At 34.4% G+C, this 22223-nt stretch overlaps 1 protein-coding gene across 7 annotated transcripts in view; it reads left to right on the forward strand.

Moving 5' to 3' along the window:
- The window catches only part of tafa1b (TAFA chemokine like family member 1b), a 421887-nt gene that overhangs the window by 76881 nt on the left and 322783 nt on the right, over positions 1-22223 (forward strand). For 4 of the 7 annotated variants that reach the window (XR_011017210.2, XR_012387115.1, XM_073916604.1 and 1 more), the window contains one exon: positions 10583-10720. Coding sequence is in view for 3 of the 7 variants with exons in the window: in XM_073916604.1 (XP_073772705.1) it covers positions 10597-10720 (124 nt within the window). In the remaining 4 variants the exon portion in view is untranslated. Of the gene's footprint in view, positions 1-6874; positions 7446-10582; positions 10721-22223 lie in introns of those variants that run through there. The other 3 variants (XR_011017209.2, XR_011017211.2, XM_009305946.5) reach the window with 1 other exon arrangement.

Here is a 22223-nt window from a genome sequence, read left to right on the forward strand (position 1 = left end):
AATATATTTTTATTGATAAGACATTTTAATAATGGATACGAAGGATAAAATACACTTGCAGGGATCAGAGACTCCACCTTTTGTTTCATAAGAGCTTTAGCTTAATAAACTACTAATTAGCTGCTAGTCCCTTTATTAGTCTAGGTTCGCCAGAGGGGAATGAACTACCAACTTACCCAGCATATGTTTTATGCAGCGAATGCGCTTCTAGCTGCACTCAATCACTGTAAAACACCCATACACTCTCATTCACATGCATACACTACGAACAATTTGCATGCAAACTCCACACAGAAATGACCTTCTTGCTTTCAGACGACATCGCTACCCACTGTACCATTGCGCCGCTTAAAGTGTAAACAAAATAAGTAACAATAGTAAAATACATTACGACATGTAAGTGCACTGCCCCCTGTGAATAGGGCAGGTGGATGTAGAGATCTGTGCGGGACTAAATTTTGAATCCCGCTCCCGCCCGCACCCGCCAGGTTTTAGCCCAAACCTGACCGCTCCCGCTAATATTAAGAATTTTTTGTCTCGCTGCCTGACCCGTTCCAAATTAAACCCGTTACCGACCTCTCCCGCGATTTATTCGGAAATTTATTCCCGCGCCACAGAAATCTGGTCGGGTCCCGCAGCGCCCGCGGGACAGCCGCGGGAATGCAGACCTCTAAATGGATGCTCACTTCTGATTGCAATTAACTCATTGGCTCAGGACAATCCTATGTAAAGTTTCTTATAAAGTTTTAATTTCCAATCAGATTTTTTGTTTTAAGGAATATTAAACTTTAGTATATATTAATACATACAACAACAAAAAAAAAACTCATAAAGTAGCAAATGATGTGGTAATTTTCCTTTATAGGGCTTTTTATTATCCCTTTACAAAGTTGCAGTTGCAATCTATAGGCATTCATAAAAGTATAGTTCACCCAGAAATTACAATTTACTCACACTCAGCTAGTTTCAAACCTGTATGAGTTGCTTTATTCTTTTGAGCACCATAAAAGCTATATTTGAATAATGTTTACTTTGTTTAACTTTATCATATGAAATGAGTGTAGTTTTCTCAAAATTGACTGAAAGTTAATTCTACTCATTGAAAAAGAGTTTTGAACTCAGTGTTGAAGGTAGAGTTAATAAAAACCGCATTACGTCAACTTATATAGAGTAAGTTCACAGTACTCATACAGGTTAGTTGTTTAACTCAAATGGTTTGTAGCAATCGTTTTCCTCAAATAGTTTGAGTTGCCTCAACTGTCACAATGAGTGGGTGGCGAAAAGGAGCGAGAACTTAATTGCAGGGAAAATGGGTTATATTTATAACAAAATAAAAGGCAAAACAGTAAAATAAACTACCCCGAGGGGGAAAATGATAGAAAAACAAATAAACAAACAAACAAACAAACTTGACTGGGCAGGCTGGTAAAGATTAGGGCTGGAACACACGACAGGACAAGGAGAGATTATTGGGTTTTACTGTGCTCAAATTTTTGAGCTTAAAGGTTTGTTGCAATCGGTTTCCTCAAATGATTTGAGTTATAACTTAACTTTTTTGGGTTTTACAGTGTAGAAACACATTAACATTGACATCCATAGTAAATAAAACAAACATTACATGTAAGTTAATGGCTACCAGTTTCCAACATTTTTCAACAGAAGAAAGCAACTTGTTTTAAATGAAGGGTAAGAAAACCATGACATTATTTACACTTTTGGCTGAACTATTGCTTTGAGTGTGATTGAATGTGATTTGTTACAATACATCATTCATCAGTCACTAGAGTACTATATATGCGGAAACACCTTGTTAGTTACTTTTACATAGATGCCAATTACCTCAGCAGGCAACCAGTAACCGGTCTTTTTAGTGCACCCTGCTGAGAGAATAATAAATATCTGCCTCTTGCAGTTTAGTTACACTGTATGTTTCCCTCTTTACCCCTTAACAACAGTTTCACCACATGGTCCCACAATGCCACTGTTGGCAGTCTTGGAGACCAGCGAACGTCTCAGAGAACAGCAGGACGAAAAACACCCTTTGGCGAGGCTCACTGTCTGCACTCAAGTCGAACCGTGTTCCTACCGTCAGAAATGAATCTGGGATTTAAGCATCAGTTGGGGAAGTCAAGTGCTTTATCTGTCCGATCTGGATTCACTCATCTACACTGGTTGCTCGTGCTTACTTTCAGCCTTTAGATATTCATGCGATGACGGCGTGCGCAGGTTCTCCGCTCCAGCTGCTTCTGTGCTGCATTTGTCAGCTTTACTGTCACTGAAATGTCACAATGTAGTCAGTTGTGTCAAGAAAGAAGGAATAGATCCTGACACGACTGCCTCTGCATACGCCTGTAAAATTTCAAGAGATTTGGTTTGCCTACATTTCATATCCCAGTGGGCCCCCGAGAGACAGTGCTTCCTGTTTGAAATACTGTGTGGGTCTGGTTAGAAAAGCAATACGAAAATACGGTTATGTCATATAATTTATGGTCATTTTGTTGGTTGTTGTTGGCATTTTGATGTTTTTGCCATCTTGTATTACTTAAACAAACCTACTCTTTAATTGTTTTATCAGAGTTATTATTTATACATATTGACAAAGCATTTTTGAGGGCTGTAATATCAAATAATATTAGAAGTTATTCTTTTTATTATTATTAATGTGCTATTATTAACTACTAAAGGGTACCTATAATGAAAATTTGAAAATTTCGGGAGCTGTTTGGACAGAACTGTGTGTAGGTATAGTGTGTCCACAGTCATATTGGGCTGATATAAAGACAATAAGTTCTGATGTTAAAATGGGATACGAATCCCGCCCATTTTGACGCCCACTGCAATGTGACATAGGAGTGCTGTTTCCTAACCCACCAAATTGATTGACAGCTGTGCATTAACATGTCTCCATAGTAATGCGTGTAATCATATCAACAAGACAGGACGTGTGCAAAGCAACCAGGATTAAAAGATCTGTTCAGCTCTCTTTGATCATTAGTCATCATTAAATGTGATCAAGAATGAGTTTTGCAGGTTCAAAGAGTTTTTAAAAACGGCACGTGTTTGTAATGGATTGCAGCTATTTTACCGTCTTCACTTTATCACCACAGCCGCTTGTCAGTACAATTATAAAAAAGATGTTTCAGTCTCGGCTTGTAGATGTTAAATCAGGATTATTTTGTACATTAACATAACTGATATTCATACAGAAGTCAATATTAATGTGTATTCTGTTACATTTGCCATGCAAAAACAGTGCAAAGTTAAACGCGAACAACCAATACTTCAAATATTAATTGGGAAGTTCGTACTATGGTATTTTTCACAAAGGCTATGCTAGATCTGCTTCCTTCATGTCTGTCTCTGTGCTGTTTATCTGAAGCAGCCAAGGCAGCGATTGGGGCACACTCTGACAGGCACATGGAAACAGTGGGTGGGGAGAACTATAGCATTAAATTTACGTGCCACAAAAACAGCTGCACTGTATTCAGAGCAGAACATTTCAATATTCTGAAAAGCATAATAAATGACATGATGAGTATTTAAAAGTGAAACTTTACACACACAAGATACAAAAATACTTATCTTAAATCTTGAAAAAACTGGTATAATAGGGTCTTTTTAATGTAAATTCTACATTCTAAATTGTACATGTATGTTCATTTATTAATATTATTTGTTTAAACTATTTACAAATGGTTTATTATTTATACTACTAATATTAAAAATAATGACCACAATTGAAATTATACAGAAAGAGCAAAGCAAATAAATGTCATATAATATAAAATAAAATATAATATAATACAATAAAATATTTTTTTTATAATAATAATGCTAGATTATATTCTATAATGGGTGGCTCAGTGTTTAACGCTGTCACCTCACATCAAGTAGGTCGCTGGAGTTTGCATGTTCTCCCTGTGTTTACATGGGTTTCTTCCAGGTGCTCCGGTTTCCCCTACTGTCCAAAAACAGGCGCTATAGGTGAATTTGGTAAGCTAAACTGGCCGTAGTGTATGAGTGAATGCAAGAGTGTATGGGTGTTTCCCAGTACTGGGTTGTGGCTGGAAGGGCATCTACTGTGTAAAACATATGCCGGAATAGTTGTTGGTTTATTCTGCTGTGGGCAACCCTGACAACTAAAAGACTAAGTCGAAGAAAAAATAAATCAATGAATGATATCCTGTAATATTTGTATGGTGTATGTATTCAAGTATTATTCAGAGTATTCTCATTAAGTAGATAGATAATTACATATCATATAGAATAATTAAAACATAATGATACCTTTGATAATACTAAAACATATTATTTCTGTCATGAACACTCTAAGGATTGAGTGTGGTAATGAATATGTATATGGTAATGTCAATATGTTAGGTTGTGACAGTATAGATCTGATATGCTGCTGCTGCTGCTGCTACCTTGATTATTATGGCAGAGCAAATACCGAGATCTGCTACTGCCAGTATACACACAGACATGCTGTCTGAGAATTTAACACGCTGCTGCTGCAAACATAAAAGAAATGTAACTCCCATAGCAGATCTAAACACAGGTGGAGCTGGGGTGGGGGAGTGTCTCGGAAAATGCGCTGCAGCTGAATAGAACAACACGGAGCATTTAAATGATGAAGACCAAGCTCATTGGCTGTTGAAGCGACACCAATCTCCTGTGCCATCCAGTTAATGACCCAGGAGCAAATTAGGTGACCTGTCATCCTGCGCATGCATAGAATTTCATGACAGAAATTGTACCATTGCATTATTATACTTTTCACTTGTTGAATTACAGACTATTTAATAATTATTTATTTTTTAATATACAGTATAACAATTTAATAGTCATTTACTTACATTATGCATATGCTATCATAAAAACACCCAATTATGCCGGTATTATATGCAATTATTATTTATTTTTAATGACTTGTTATTATTACAATAGTGACAGCTAGAGATGCACAATATATCGGCAGCCATATTGATATTGACAGAAAAATGATAATTTTAATGTTATAGATATCGGTCCGATATCAAAATTAAGCCGATATCTTTAAGCCGATAAATTACGTAATTGTACAGAAACTGCTTGCCTTGTAAGCAGGAGAGAATCTTGTGGGAGTGCGATAATAATAGTGTTAAGTGACTAACAATTGTACATTACTGTAACACTTTAATTCAAGAAGATTTAAACTGGTTTCAGTTGTCAGTTCTTTTATTTTCATTTTATTTAAAATATATTTATTTAACTTGTTTGTTAGTTAAATCCAGTTTTGTCATTTAACCTATTATTTTTATGCTGCAGTCAAGTTGCATATTAATTTGCCTTGCAAAAAAAAATAATTACTTTATTTTTGGCATGCTGATTTATGTGAAATTGTGAATAGGTCTATATAATCACCTTGCAATTTGAAATTGTTGTTTTTTTTTAATTATTTTATGGTAACACTTTACAGTAAGGTTCATTAATTAATGCATTTACTAACATGAACTAATCATGAACAACACATGTACAGCATTTATTAATCATAATTGAACATTTACTAATGCATTATTAACATTCTTGTTAACATTAGTTAATGCACCATGAGTTAACATGATAATAATGAACTACTATATTTTCATTATCTAACGTTAACTAACATGAACAAATACAGTAATAAATGTATTGTTCATTGTTTGTTCATCTTAGTAAATGCATTAATTAACATTAACTAATGAACCTTACTGTAAAGTGTGACATATTTTATTATTATTATTTTGTTTGCTTTGAGTAGGCTATTCGAAGATCAGTTTACATCTTTATAAAGTTTTTAAAATAAAATCAGTTGTTCACTGTACAAAAATATATTTTTTTAAAATATTAATATTTATAGGCTAATATATCGGTTATCTGCCTCCAAATTTAAAGATTTATCGGTTATCAGTATCGGCCTGAAAATCCTTATCGGTGCATCCCTAGTAACAACATTATTATTATATTGTCATTTTTTAATTACTACCCCCACCCCCAACCCCCAAAAGAAAAACAAAAAACAAAGCCGTCATATAAGCATGTATAACTCACCAAAATACAACAGCATAGGACTAAGTGATATAGCAAAAATGCAATCTTGATAATTATTTCACATCATGAACAATAATGATATATATTTCGATATAAGTTGGTAATGCTTCCAGATTTAGAAAAGTACCCCAACATGGACTGAAGTTACAAAAATTAGAGGATCTATTAAATGGCATGACTTATTTTCGGCATGACATAAATTTTTTGTGGCTTAAAATTGGGTTCATCTTTATTGGGTTTCCCATTGTTGCAATTCCTGATGTGTGATTGACTCTCAGATCAATATAGAGTGAAAAAGTCCAGAGCTTATCATTTTTATCGACATAAATTTTATCGCGATTCCATATAATATTGTTTATTTGCCCAGCCCTAGCATCAGCACACACACATATAAAGGGATCGCCTGTGTTTAGTGTGCCAGGCGTGCCAGCTGCAACTTTATTCTGGCAACACTCAAGAACCAGCGAGAGCAGTGCGCGCACAGCACAAAGAGCCATTCAGATTGCTGCTGCTCCCGTGTTTCTTTGCCCATTTGTACAATATCAAGATAATGAGATGATCGCAAACGCAGCTGCGGACACCCTTCCATTAAAAATCATATCTCAGTCATCTCTGTTCAAGAAGCATATTAAGAGATTAAACCAGCTTTCCAGACACACGTTTCCAAGCATACATGTATATATACATATATATTTATACACGTCTACAGTGGGCAGTCTTGCTTTAAGACATGTGATGCGTCTCGCTCTCCCACTCGCGAGGCAGTATTGTCATACACACAAGCACACGCTTCTGCACACCAATCAGTTCACCAGAAAGAGGAGAGACTCGCGCTGAGAGCCTTCTCAATGGGAGACAAGAGCTGAGAGACGGAGAGAGAGAGAGAGAGAGAGCGAATGCGCGCAAAGGAGAGAAAGAGGTGCCGTCGCATGTGCAAGACCAAAAAAGTGAAGAGGCAAATTAGCTTGTTATTCCCCCAAAGAAGCATCACCTTCAGAGAGGAGCGTAAGGAGGCTGAGAAGCAGGAGGAAAAAGACATTGCTGATTCTCTGCTGATTTAAAGGTGACATGACAAGCCTCTCGTCCCTCAAAATCCCTGCGAGTTTCTGACAGCGTTTTTGCAGCGGTGACTGGAGTTTCTGCCTGCGCTTCGGGTGGATTGCAGACTTATAAGAGAAGAGAGGAAAAGGGATCAAGGGCAGGAGAAGGGAACAAAAAGGGGAACCAAAAGTGTCCTCGTCTTTCCCTGATCCAAACTGGAACTTTTTTTTTTCTTTCCCAGGGAAGAGCATGGTGGATTTATGATGTTGTGCTGAGGATGTTGGACGAATATTGACCACACGTTGCTTTAACGTTCTTCTGACTGTGGTTCACAGGTAAGACTGTAGGATAGGTGTGATTAGGTTTGGGTGTGATGAAAAGAAGAGGAAGACTGAGAAAGTGAGCAGGCATGTGCGATGAACTTGAATAGGCACTTTTAAGGATGTGTTTGGAGGTGTTGGTAATTTGGCTGTGTGCTTATGGAAGATGCTAAGAGTTGACAGTTTCAATACGCTGCAGATCACATGAGCTTAGAGGATTTTGTGCTTCGAATCCTTTCTAAGCTCGGGGCTTCTGCTGTGGCACAGGTGAATGGGAGACTGACTATATTTTATATATAAAAACAGCTGTGTTCTGGAGTGATGGCACAAGTAGGAAAAAGCAAATATGGAGGAAGATGCATTTTTATTTTTCTGAGCTTGAAATGTATGAAAATACACAGAGAATGTATAATAAGTATTATTATGTAATTATTAAAAAAATAAAATAATAATTGTATGTTGTTATTATTTTATTATTATTATTATTATTATTATTATTATTATTATTATTATTATTATTATTATCAATAACATTGTTGGTTACAAATAATTGATATATAAAATTTTTATAAGTTCATTATTATTATTATTATTATTATTATTATTATTATTATTATTATTATTATTATTAGTAATAATATTGTTATTATTTATCTATTGATAATAATAATAATAATAATAATAATAACATATTGTATATATTTTAATTAATTAATATTATCAGTAGCTGTGTGTAACAGTTTTCAGATAAAAATATATTATTATTATTATTATTAGTAGTAGTAGTAGTAGTAGTAGTAGTAGTAGTAGTAGTTGTGTTAGAAATATAAAGGTTTTTTGGATAAAAAGTATGATAATAAAAATAATGATAATAAATTGTATTTCATTGTTATTTTAATTTATTAATAATATTATTAGTAGTTGTATTATAAATATAACAGTTTTTTCTTGGATAAAAATGTTTAATAATAATAATAATAATAATAATAATAATAATAATAATAATACAAATAATAATAATAATGAGTAACATAATAATTAAAAATGACAATCATAAGAAATTATAATAATCCAAGTCAAATGGTCCAAATGTCCAGGCACATTGTTTTGAGTGTGCTGAATATCCTGCGGTGTTCGTGTGCAGGTGTGTCTGAAGACAGTGATGAGCATGCGGACCGTAAAGTAGAACATGTAAAATCATCCAAGCAGATGATTTATCAGATCAATGCTTTAATTATACGACAGCTGTGAGCACCGACTCCCAACCAAAGCTGCCCATGAATAACCTGCAAGAATCTCACGGAGGTGACCGACTTATAAGATCACCTGCAAAATAAAAGATGCAACAGAACACATTCAATAGGATTTGAGATTTCAGTGACCTTCTAAAATTTCACCATTTACCCTTTTTTAGTTTGTTTGTTTGTTTTTTAAATATCTTTTACTGTGGTTGCATGTTAATAATGTAAAATCGATTGTATATGTTAAATCTGCTGAATAGTGTTGAAGACGAGAAAGTTTTTAAGACAGTTTGCCAACCAGGGAGAGAATAGGCACTCCTCTGGGAACAGTTCACATTTCCACAAACTGTGGATTAAGGAGGGTTTAGTTGAGCAAAGGGGATTACAATGTGCTGTTAATAATTATATGCTTAATTTTGGGGCTTGATGAATATTCATTGGAAATTTCAATGTCATTTGAGGGTACACTGTGTGATGCTCCCCTGTCAGCTTGAAGAGTACAGGAGAACTCAGATGTGTCATCCATTAATTAAACACTGTTTGCCATTTAAAGTGATGGAGATTTATTTAATATTTAGCAGTTTTAGTCGACTTGAGCTGAGAAGTAATTTAAAAGTGTTAATAATGAGAGAAATGTCAGCGAAATGTTGTCGATTTGAAGCCAGACAACACTTGGGTTGTTTAAATGCACAATTCGCAAAAAAAGTTTGTGTGTTTCAATGTCAAGGGTTATTATTAGCATAATTTTGTCCTTATTGTTTTGATGTTCGCCAATGTTAAACACACGGAAGCGACGGTATATTCAATATTTAATATATATTTAGTATTAAATATTTAGGATAACCATTGTTATTTTTTTAATGTTTTTATTCTTTATCCTCATCATCATCATCATCATCAATGCTGATATTATTATTATTATTATTATTATTATTATTGTTGTTGTTATTATTTTAAATTGCTCTTTCGTATTTTATTTAATTTTATTGTATTTTTTCATTCTCTTACACTTTTTTATATTTATTTTAGTTTTAGTTGTTTTTACAAATGAACTTATATACAAACAATTAAGAGACCGTCAAAAAAATTCTCAGCTTCTTATAAAGTATTTTTTTATCGATAGTAGAGAAATATAGAAAATGTTTTAACTTTTTGTGATTTAAAAAAAGTACTGTTATTCCTCTAAAAATTGCTTTCTCAACTCTCCTAAGGTTAAAATGTGTGTATTGTGTTGACAAACAATTATTATAAACGTAAAAAAAAAACTACAGTTCCAAAAAAAAAAATATATATATATATATATATATATATATATATATATATATATATATATATATATATATATATATATATATATATATATATATATATATATATTTATGCTATAAATAAAAACAAAACATTTCATGTGTAGTTTGCAGAACTAAAACAAAAACCTTTAAGTATAAATCCAAGTAAACTGATAATTTTCAAGCGGCCTCTTAATTGTTTCCATATAAATATGTATGGATATACATATAGAAAAGCAGTCATAAGGGAACTCATTTGGTTTGTGTTCCTATCTCACACTACTGATCAATCCAAGGTTATGCATTAGTTATGAAAGAACTCACCATAACCTAATGCACATACATAAAAAAAAAAATAACAAGGCCATTCCCTTAAGACTAATTACTGCAGTTTTAAGAACATCTAGATACCATTCAGTGGCTAAAGTGACCATATTGTACTTTACCTGTTTATTTACAGCTGCTATGTCATTTTTAATTTATACAGACTATAATAAAAGCCACAGTGTGAAATAATATTTGGCTAATGGTGAGGGCTGAAATAGGATGTGCATGTAGGTGTGTGTCAGATAGAATAACCGTTGGGCTTTTATCTTCTGTCTTTGATGTGTTCTCTCTTCAGCCGGTGCTCCTGCCATGTCCTGGCTCCTGTGTCTGTGGATAAGTGTTAGCTGCTTACTGCTCTGTCACGCCACTTTATACGAAACCATCCAGCAGCATCATGTGACCCGTCCGGGCCGAAACGCCATCCAGATACTGGGTCAGTGTCTTGCTTAAATCTTATGCGCTTGCTGTTTTCCTCTGCTGCTTGCGGAACTTTGTGTTTTGTGGTTTTTTGCTCAAGTTTCACATTTGCGTTTGAGATCGTGGCTTTGTTGCTATCATAATTGAGCTCTTGTTTGTTTGTTTTGTTTGATGTCACAGTTTTTGGCGTCCAAATGCTATATCGGATATTGAAAACTTATGCTCACAGTGTACTATTGATCATAACGTGTTTAGAGCTGCACAATTAATCGAAGGTGATTTTATGCGCATTTTGTCAGTAAAGCCAGATCTGTAATCAGTATTGATGGGCCTGTGAAGTGCTTTAAGATGTTCATTTTTATTCTATGTTTGATATAACCTCAACTGAAACAGAAAGACAGGGCGGAGCAGAGAGTAGCTCCTCCTTCTGTTCAAACAAAACCAATAGAATGTTTATATCACAACTTTGTTGGTCAGAGCTGTTGATAAAACTCATTTCAAATTGACCAACGTTATTGAGTTCAGAAAAAAACAGTTTGGATGCTGTTTATTATTTTATATTTGAAAGCATTTGAATGAATAACATACTTCATCAGCAGTAGCACCTTGATGCTAGAGAGCATTTGATTTGTCGTAAAATTTTGATTAACTGAAGTTAGGGTTGTAACAATATACCGGTATGACGGTCTACCACGATTTGAACGTGCACGATTATCATACCATGAACAATTGCATATCAACGGTTTTAACTCTTAAAGACCGAGACAGCCGCCCGCGGCTAAAAATAAGTATTGCTCTTAAATGTTTCATAACTTTTAATCCTCTGATCCGATTCATACAATTCAAAGATTGGCATAAAGAAGAGAACACAGCTTTCCAGTGCTGTATCACATAACATTCACGGACTTTCAGAGACTCCGGAATCAGTGAGGTTACGTCATCAAAATTTGACAACGCTGATTTGACAAAGAAACGCTCGTCACTGTGTCTCCGGACAAACCAGACATGATACATTGATGCATGGTCCCTCCTCCATGCCCAGATTGGTTCAAACTCGCTATATCACAACCAATAAGCATAGGTTTCGCTTTTGTTTGTGGACGAACAACGAGCTTTTTGAACAACACGGATTGAGAGATAGGCATACATTTATGCGCGGCTAAATAAAACGCAAAAAAAGAGTTTTGCATGAAATAATTCTCATACTAAGTACTTTTGCATGCACAGCAGCACAGAAACATGACAAAACAGTGACAGCAAAGACAAACTGCTGCTCTTGCTGTTTTCAAAAGAAGCAAATGAAGGTGCAGCTGTTTGTCTGCATTGCAGACAATCATATCCAAATCCATATCCACAGACAACCATATCCATGCTGGCACATAAAACCTAAGGATGTTCCATATTGAATCTAGTTTCGTTATGTAACTATTTATAGTATAGTAAATATTTATATCGATTTTTTTACTGAGGATTTGCACCATGTTTATTTGGACTTTATTTGGACTTTGACACATTATTTATTATTTTCTTATTTTTTTATTTGTTCATTGTAAGTGGTGTTGTTTATAGTAACTGAAAATATATTATTTGGAAAAAGTCAAATTTGCTTCACTGTTCTATTATTTTGTAACATTTGTAACATACCGTATACCGCCAAACCGTCAAACCGTGGTATTGTTTTAGACGATTATCATACCGTAAAAAATTCATACCGTTACAACCCTAACTGAAGTACGAGTTGACTTCAAAGAATATTTTGTCAAACCTACAGAAATGAATGTTTATTGTTCTAAATGTCAATTTTGTCACTGTTTTGGTGCACACTAGCTATCGTAGATTACCTTAAAGCTAACATATTGATACTAACTCGTACAATTTTTTTTACACATTTTACAAGAAAATATAATTTCAGGAGAGGTGTGATTGACTTTAAATCGTAATCATATGCTCTCAGGTGAAGCAATGTTTAATGCCATAATTCGCTAAAAAAAATCGTGGACAATTTAATCAATAAAATCCTAAAAATAAAATATCATTCTGCAATTTGACAGTTGTTTGCTTCACTTCTAGTTGAACAATGCTCTATGTTGCTGCTACATCTTAAACATGTGAACATGTTTTTACTCCAGACTAACCTTATACATTGTAAAACCCAAAAAGTTAAGGTAACCGGATTGCAACAATCCATTTAAGTTCAAAAACTAATCCTTATGAGTAAAGTGAACTTATAGTACGAGTAAACGAAGCAGTTTGAGCAAGTAAAATCCGATAAATGAAGAGAACTCAAACCAACTGAGCACTGTAAAACCCAATAAGTTAAGGCAACTTAAACCGTTTGAGGAAACTAATTGCTACAAACCGTTTGAGTTAAACTAATCTGTATGAGTACTGTGACCTTACTCCATTGAAGTTGAAGTAATGAGGTATTTAATTAACTCATCACCTACAAAACTCTTTTCAAAAGAGTAGAATTAGTAAATTTTCAGTAAATTGAGTTAACTTCACTCATTTCATTTGATACAGTTGACTGTTGAGTTTTACAGTGTAGCTTTAGCCGAGTGTTTGATATAAATCATTCTGCATTCATGATGATTGCATAGTCATTTGTCATGGCGAATCAACAAATATACTTAAATCCTCTGATCTGTTTCATTTCCTTTGTCCATTCTTTGTGTCATATTTGAAGTTTCAACACGAAAGCGCCTTTTGGCTTTTGCAGGAGACTTATTAGTGATCACAGAGCCATGCTTTCCTGACAAGATGTGCATGAGAATCAGGAAAGAAGCAACTTTTGCTCAATCACAGTTTATATTCGATTAATCATGCAGACCTATTGTTTATATCTATGACCAACCTCAGATGGTCAGATGATGATTCATCTTTTTTTAAATCATAAAACTGTTGGTGTCTGGGATATGCAGAATGTCCAGAGACTGTAGTGTTCATTAAATTTTACTTCAACGTGGGATATGACTAATGAGTGCTCATAAATGACTTTTGAGATCTACAGTTTTTTCAGTTCAAAAGAGTAGAGGTTTAGACCCAGAAACAGAAACTACTGCATCAAAAATTTAAAGTGATAGTTCACCAAAAACTGAAAATTTTGTCATCTTTTACTCACCCTTCAAATATTTAAGCTGGTTCATTCTGTTAAACACAGAAGAAGGTATCTTTAAGAATGCTAAAAATACTGTAACAATTGACTTTTTTTCTATAATGGAAGTGTTTTCTATAATGGAAGTCAATGGTACAGGTTTTTAGCTTTTATCAAAATATCTACTTTTGTGTTCAACAGAAGAAAATAAAATCACAAAGGTTTGGAACAACTTGATGGTGAATAAAATGTGAGTAAATTAAATTTTTGTGTGAACTATCCCTTTAACAGGCAAAATAAAACATATGATAGACAGGTCATATCATCTTCTGTCCTTATGCTCCACCTCGGTTGTGAGTTGGAAAGAGATCTGCCTTGAAATCCAGCTGAGGATGCTTTGCGAGTGGCTTTTTTTTTGCGTTGTGAGTTCTCCAGACTGCAGTGGTAGAAATCTTCCATGTGCGAGACAGGCTTGAGGCTAAACTCTCCTATCAGCATGCTGCGAATACAAGCAGCTTTGATCACAGAGACTCTGGTGGAAATGACAATTTACGTCTATCGCCCGCTCTATGGAAGTATTTGGCAATTAAGCAGTGTTTTGCTATGAGGGCCGGCGGGAAAAGAGACAGCAAGGTGGGTCTTCCTTCAACACTAAGTATGCAAATAGAAGAGATGTGGCAGACTTTCAAAAGCCTAGATAGAAGAAACTCCAACGCAATTTAACGTTAGATCCCTGTTTGCTTATTAAATATTTGCAGTGTCTTGTCCTTATAGATTATGTAGTAAATGCATTCGTTACTTCATTAATATCGATATAGCATCTCGAGTAGAAAAAACGAGGCACGCTAGGAGTCCTGCTATTGCGTAGTCTTGAATTACTGCAAACTTAAACTCATCTATTTTTGATTTCAACCATAAATTTGCATAAGCGAGAGAGCTTCACATTTCGGAAAGCACTTTAGACTCATTAATCCAGTAGAAAAGTGTGATGAATGTCAGAAAGACCCGGATGAATTTTTAACAACGTGCTTCCAGGTTTTTATCCAGCCCAATAGAGCACATATATTCGGACATGTACAAGGAAAAGTGTGCCTCATAGTAAGTGTTTGCTGAATTATTTAAAGGGTCGACTGAACAACAAAAAAGAAATCACCCCCCACTCTTTGGAATATGGAAAAGTTATACAAGAATGCGTGTAAGAATTCACATCTCTGGTGTTAGGAAGGCTGAGAAGGGCTTGGTAATGGAGGGTTGTAGCTTTTAAACACGCAAACCACGCTTGCATGCGTCCATATTGAAGACATTTTGCCTTGTTTTGCTGAAGCGCTTATGGTTTGGCACATGTTTCCTCTGGGAAAGCCTAACAGAATGGAGGGAAAAGCTGATTGGGACAGTGGGTTTGTGGTGTGCAGCATTTTTCAATGTAGTCATGAAAAGCCATAGCTAAAATGCACAGGAGCCATAAACAAAGATGTTGGGTGATACTTTATATATATATATATATATATATATATATATATATATATATATATATATATATAATAAAAATATATATATATATATATTTAATTTTTTTTTTTTTTTTACTGTTTTTCAGTTGTATTTGCCATGCTTTAACGTTGTGTCCGTTGTCAGTAACTTACTGATTTAGAACATCTAGGGTAAATTTCTTAGATTAGTCAAGTTTGGTGAAGAAAAAAAAACATGGTTTGGGGTTAAATTTAGTATAGGGGTGCCCAAAAGATCTGCAGAGTGGATGGCAGCATCAACAGCCTAAGGTATCAAGATATTTGTGCTGCTCAATACATTACAAACCACAGGAGAGGGCAGCTTCTTCAGCAGGATAGCACTTTTTCTCACACTTAAAGCAAAGAAGGTCAAAGTGCTCCAGGATTGGCCAGCCTAGTCACCAGTTTGAACATTATTGAGCATGTCTGGGGTAAGATGGAGGAGGCATTGAAGATAAATCCAAAGAATCTCGATGAACCCTGGGAGTACTGCAAGAACGCTTTCTTTTCTATTCTAGATGACTTTATAAATACTTTATTTGAGTCATTGCAGAGATGTATAGAAGCAGTCACCCAAATATTAATTCTTTTTCCACTGCACCATGACTTTATATTGTATGCTGTCCTAATTAAAATAATTAAACAAATCAAGGCATAATCAAATTTATTTTGGTGAAATAAACATAATCTAGAGAGGCCTTTGTATTTTATATATGCCACTTCTGGAAACTTGGTACATTATGTGTTGTTTACAGTAGGAATCATAAATTCGAATTCGAAAAATTCAATATTCGTAAATCGAACAATAAATCTCCTGTGCTGTTTACTTGTATTTGTTGTAATGCATTACAGATGAAGTATTTACTTTAAAAGCATTGCTTAATTCATTGATGTATTATTTGAGTAAATCTTACAAACAAAGAGTAAAATATTCTTGAAATTGATACTCAAATTAATAAAGGGACTAAGCCGAAAAGAAAATGATTGAATGAATGAATGAAGTATTGCAACGTAAATAAAACAGTGTTTTTACTTCAGTAAAACTTGTAAGCAAAAAGTGAAATACACATGCAATGAAGTATTGTTAAGTAAACTTTATTATTATTATTAGCAGATCTGATTTAATTTCATATATTGTTATAATTTTTAAGTACATTTCACCCTTACTAATGCAGCCCCTGCATTCCTGACTGCTTCATTATTCTGAATATATACTTGTGAATGGTTCTTTTTTTACTAATACTGCATCTTTTAGATGAAGCAGGGTTAATAGAGTCTTTCATATAATTCCTTTATAATAGCAAAGGTGCAAAGACATGAACCAGGCTAATTAAATGTCACTGGGTTCCTCAAGCCTTTTCACAAGGCCCTGTTTTGTTGCTAACTGAATCAACAAACATCTAAAACTGGGTGTTGAAGCAGCATTGTTAATCAGCTTTCTTGATGTCAGGTCTTCAGACTGCACTGGCTGCGCTTCAGTATTACATGCTGGCTTTTCCATCTCAACTGACATTGAGTCTGTATACATTGAATGGTAGTGAATATCTTAGCCTGCTGAGGTTGGAGTAGCTTACTGGATGTAGATTTATTTTTACAAAGTACATGAAAGCTTACAGGGGAAAACTGGTGTGAAGGATTGGAGGCCTGGAATGTTTGTGTTGTCTGAATTTAATTACAGAAATACAGGTAATTTATAAAATTTACTTTTATTGTTAAATGATGATTTCTTATTATTTTTAATGTTTTTCTTCATCTAAAGTTTTTGGAGGCAAAAATAAAACTTTGTGTGATATAATGACTTGGACAGCAGAAGTTTTTATTTATTATTTGCAATAAAATCTATGATTAATACCTGAATTAAAATCGATTTTGTAATTCTAAAACCATCTCTAGTTTCATTAAGAAGACCTTTAAGTATAAATAGATTTCTATTGCCTGGAGAGAGATCTAACATTTTGAAATGCTTTATTTATTTATTTTTTCTTTTTCTTGTCCCTCTTTTTATCCATTGTGCTATTATCCAGCAATCAAAGCCTATTAAAACAAGTATCCAAGATTAAAAATGAGACAGGGTAAAGGAAAAGCAGAGCATGATTCATTTTGAAAAGCTGTCATCATTTATTTAACTGTGCAACACCCCCACCGATGATATTCGAGGACAAACACTTTATATCAATGCCAAAAATGCTTCAAAACCCAGATAGGAGAGAATAGCACCATATTTCTTCGTGGGTTAGACAGAAGCGTTTCAGTGTAACCAGAAGCAATTGTATTTCCATAATGAAGGTGGAAGTTTAAGTGCCCGAGCCAAAATCTTTCATAAATGATGCGATGTGGGATGATGTCCTTGGCGCTGAAAAGATGTTTAAGGCAGACATTTATCAGGCTTCATTCTCTGTTAAAGACTATCAAAACAAAACTCAAGATTATGCTGGGAGTGTATAATTGAGAGTGGTTTCTCTTTCAGGTTGAATTACTGTCTTGATGTTTTTTTGGTTCAGTTTAATGTAGAGGCATCAAAGGGATAGGGATAGTTCACTCAAACATGTAAGTAGACTCACCATTTATTCACAAAAGTGCACCTTGTTTAAAACTATTGATATTTTAGCAAAATATTTGAATAAATGAATCGAGTTGGATTCGGATATGTTGATTGATCGCATCAACCTCGACACTGTACATCACCAAATATGTAGTTCCAGTTATGGTAAAATGTGAACACGCTTTCCTCCACACACCAGTGGAGGTGCGGGGGATCAAGGGACTGATCATGACTCGAAGATGACGATCACTGACACACGGAGATTCGGCTGTGGGGAATAAAGGGTGAAGTTACACAACAATACCACAGTAAACGGAATGGACCAGTTTCTTCTTCCTCAGGATTATAACATGTAAGTGTCATTACAAAATGCAGCAGCCAGAGTTTTAATGAAATTGAAGAAACGAGAGCACATCACACCCGTAATAATAGACTTACACTGGTTACCCGTGCACCAAAAAATAGATTTTATGATTCTTTTATTGGTTTATAAAGCACTTCACAACATGACACCTTCCTACATTTCTGATTGTTTATCAAAATATAACCCAAATCGTTTGCTACGCTCTTCTAGCGCTGGACTTTTAGAATTTTACTCTGTAAACCTGATGCGATCTGGCGGCACTTCTTTTAGGCACGATGCTCCAAAAGTTTGGAACTGTCTCTATCTTGAAGTGAAAGAATCCCCTAGTATTCATGTTTTTAAGAAAGCGTGTTAAGACACATCTTTTTAAAATTGCGTTTGAATACACAAGCTTTTAAGGTGTATGCATTTTATCTATATTGTTGTAGGTTTATGTGTGTATGTATGGTGTGTGCTTGCATATATAAGGACTATTGTGTGCATGATCATGTGGATATATGCTTATATTTTATGTACATGAATGCTTTTATCTGAGTATATGTGATAAGTTTATGTGGTCTATTTTAATGCTTTTTGTTGTTGTTTGAGAGGCACTTTGAGTTGCATGTATGTTGGAAAAATGCTATACAAATAAAATGTATTATTATTATTATTATTATTATTATTATTATTATTATTATTAAAATTGTTGCCTCGTTTTGTGTAGTTTGCAAAATATGTATTTAATTGTGTGTTATAAGTTTTAATCACCTTGTGCGGCTTGTAATCAAGTATCTATTATAGATCAGTGCTTGAACTGTATCTCTCAGGTTTAATCTGTATGGGCTGTTCACAAAACCATGTTAAATACATGGCACGTGCTTCTTCCTTTACTGATTTAAATGCATTTCTGAGCTAGTAATCCTCTGCTGTTTGTTGCTATGGCTCCCATCAGCTGTTCCTCACACGCACGGCACGGTCAATTTTCAAAATAGTTCAACTTTTGCTACTGTATGGATTAATACTGAATGTGTGCCTTTATTACTTTGGGTCAGGTTTAAGAGGAGAGTAATACAGTATACTGGTGTTTAACTGCATTGCTTTAATGCATTCCTGCAATGGGTTCTCACATACTTTTTGCTTCTTCATACTGTAGCCGTGGTGGGCATTTCTTTCTGTCTCGCGCTGATCGCAGTCGACCAATCACAACAGACTGGGTCATCAGTCCAACCAGCACAGATTAGCTTCATGCTAAGCAGGGGTTTGGGAACAAATGATTCGTATGGGAGTCACTGGAATATTTAGGTAAAAATAAATGCATATTATAAGACAATGGAAGTGTTTTTTGACCTTGCACATATATCAGACTGTTGTTGGAGACCCCCAAAACTTTTTAAATACAAAATAGTGGCTCTTTAAACAATCTTTTTTTATGAGTGTACAGTAAACATGTAGCCTAGCAGGCCATCTGCATTTAACCCTTGTGTGCTGTTGGGGATGTTTTCATTCTCTCTGGGGTGATTTTGAGGATTGATTTGGCCATTTTTATTTCTGTGTTTAAAGAAATGGAATGACTTTTGGTGACAATTTTTTTTTTCATTTTTTTTTTATTTTGACACACATTTTGTGAAAATGCTTTGTGACAATAAACTCTGTCCAAGTTTACTACCCTTTCGATATGTTTGTAGCTAATGCCCCATTGTTATGACATTTTTTTCTTTGCAAAGCCATGACACCATGTAATCATGCATTCCTGATTGTTGGTGATTTTCCATGTTGGGAAGAGGTCAAATTTGTGATGTTTACTTATCAAAAACAAGTCAAAAACTGAGTCAAAAACTGCTGTAGTAGTGAAAGTCAATAGGGCAAAAATAACCAGGAACATAACGAAAGTGTAGTCAATTTAAACAATACACAAGGTTCTAAAACTAAGCTCAGAATCCATTTAAGGAAAATAGCGATACATTTTTAAAATTATTACAATTGATGCAAGATCGATTTGGAGCTTTCGTCACTGCTCTATATTACAAACAGTGCCTCGTTTAGTTCATCCAGTCATCCTGTAGAAAAGTCCAGTTGTGTTTTGGTGCTAATGTGAGCCTTGCAGGTTCAAGTCTGTTATGCAACACATCCTGATAGCATTTCAATTTACTTACAAAATGACTTTTATTTAGCCAAAATGTGTTTTATTAAATGCCGTGAACACTGAACTCAGGCAGTTTACCAGCTTTAGCCGCGCAGTTAACAGAATGATGATTTGACTAAGGATGATGGATACAGTAGTTGTCAGGTCAGAGGTGTCTCTGTACAAGTGTAATCCTCCATGCAGTTCAGGCATTTCACAATACTGCAGAAATCGGCTTACCTCCCATAACAGGAGCTTGACATGAATACCAAAATGGATTTGGTTGCTTTTGAATTCTCCCTCTGTCCCCCAAAACCCTATTTTTTTGAGAAACTACCAAAAAAAAAAAAAAAAAAAACCTTCCCCGTCACAGCTGAGGCTTATATTGAGTAACGAGTTGAGTCGCTCCACTGCTCCATCACCTGTTCAGGCACCGACTCCAAGCCGTCCACGTCCCATGAGCCCCGTACGGGACGGGCCCCCGCCTGCGCTCCACTCTCAGTCGAGATTGATGGCGGTCTGATTTCGGGCAGCCAATTCTGGTCTCTCAAGAAATAATCCAGTACATTGACAGATGAGCAGAATGTGACATGACACTATCCCAAGCTGCAAACTTTCTCCTCCTCCGTTCTCACCAAATGAAGGCCCAGGTCATTCTGGCATTGGCCGGATACATTGATGGCTGCTCAAAATTTTTCCCATCGGCTGATGCTGCAGCCCAGCAACAAAGAGGATAAACTAGGCTCATCTGATTTGCCATTTATTGGCTTGTCTCTGGGAACACTCCTGAGAATGTGAATTACCAATATCATAGGTGCGTGATGAGTTCTAGTTTGGTTTGACCTTAGCCACAGTTGTCTCCTGTTATACAACCAATGACGACAGTGGATTATGATTCAGAAATGCTCTCAACATCCTCAAACTGCCATCAGTAGGGTTTCCAATTATACAATAAATCTACACTGTAAGAAAAAAAAAAAACACATCTGTTAACTAGTTGAATAAAATTGGACTGAATGCATCTACGTCAATGGTGCCTGGTGTTTGTGTTCTTTCATATATATATATAGGTTACAGGCTGCATAATGTTTTTTTTTTTTTTGTAAATCATGATATTTCTTCGCTTGTTGTAGGTTTTGGATTAATAAAATAAATAAAATAAAAAACCTTCTATAATGTTCATATTTTATTTGCTAGGTTTAAGAGGCTTGTTTATGTAGATTTAAGTTTTTAGCATGAATATTTAGAAAACTATGATAAAAACATTCTTATTAGAACATTTAACAATAATAGTTCAATAAAAGTATATATAGTGCTTTGACAATATGAGTAAACCCATCAAAGATCCTTTAAATTAATATTATAAGATGCTTTACAATAATATATTTGTGCTAATACATTAGATAAAACCTAATAGGACCTAATCTAATTAAATTAAGATCACAGTCCAAAAATGTGTACACCTAAATTATTATGTTGGGGAAATGAACAATAAAGAAAATTGTAATAAACAGGAAGAATCAAGAAAAACATAAAACAAATCAAACTTGGTTGAAATTTTGTAGTTCATAGTTTTTTTATGCATTAACTAATATGTATTATATATCTATTCCTAAAGATGTTAGATGACCAAATTCTTATTTTTAATGGATATAAATTTAATAAAATTGTTCAGATTATATACACCCAAAATTATTGACTACTGTATATTCACTGAGAAATGGATATGAAAGGTGGTGCACTATATGCTGATGTATGTATGTATGTATGTATGTATGTGTGTGTGTATGTATATATATATATATATATATATATATATATATATATATATATATATATATATATATATATATATATATATATATATATATATATATATATATATATATATATATATAACTAACGTA

This window comes from Danio rerio, chromosome 11 (genome assembly GCF_049306965.1).
Source record: "Danio rerio strain Tuebingen ecotype United States chromosome 11, GRCz12tu, whole genome shotgun sequence".
NCBI lineage: Eukaryota > Metazoa > Chordata > Actinopteri > Cypriniformes > Danionidae > Danio > Danio rerio.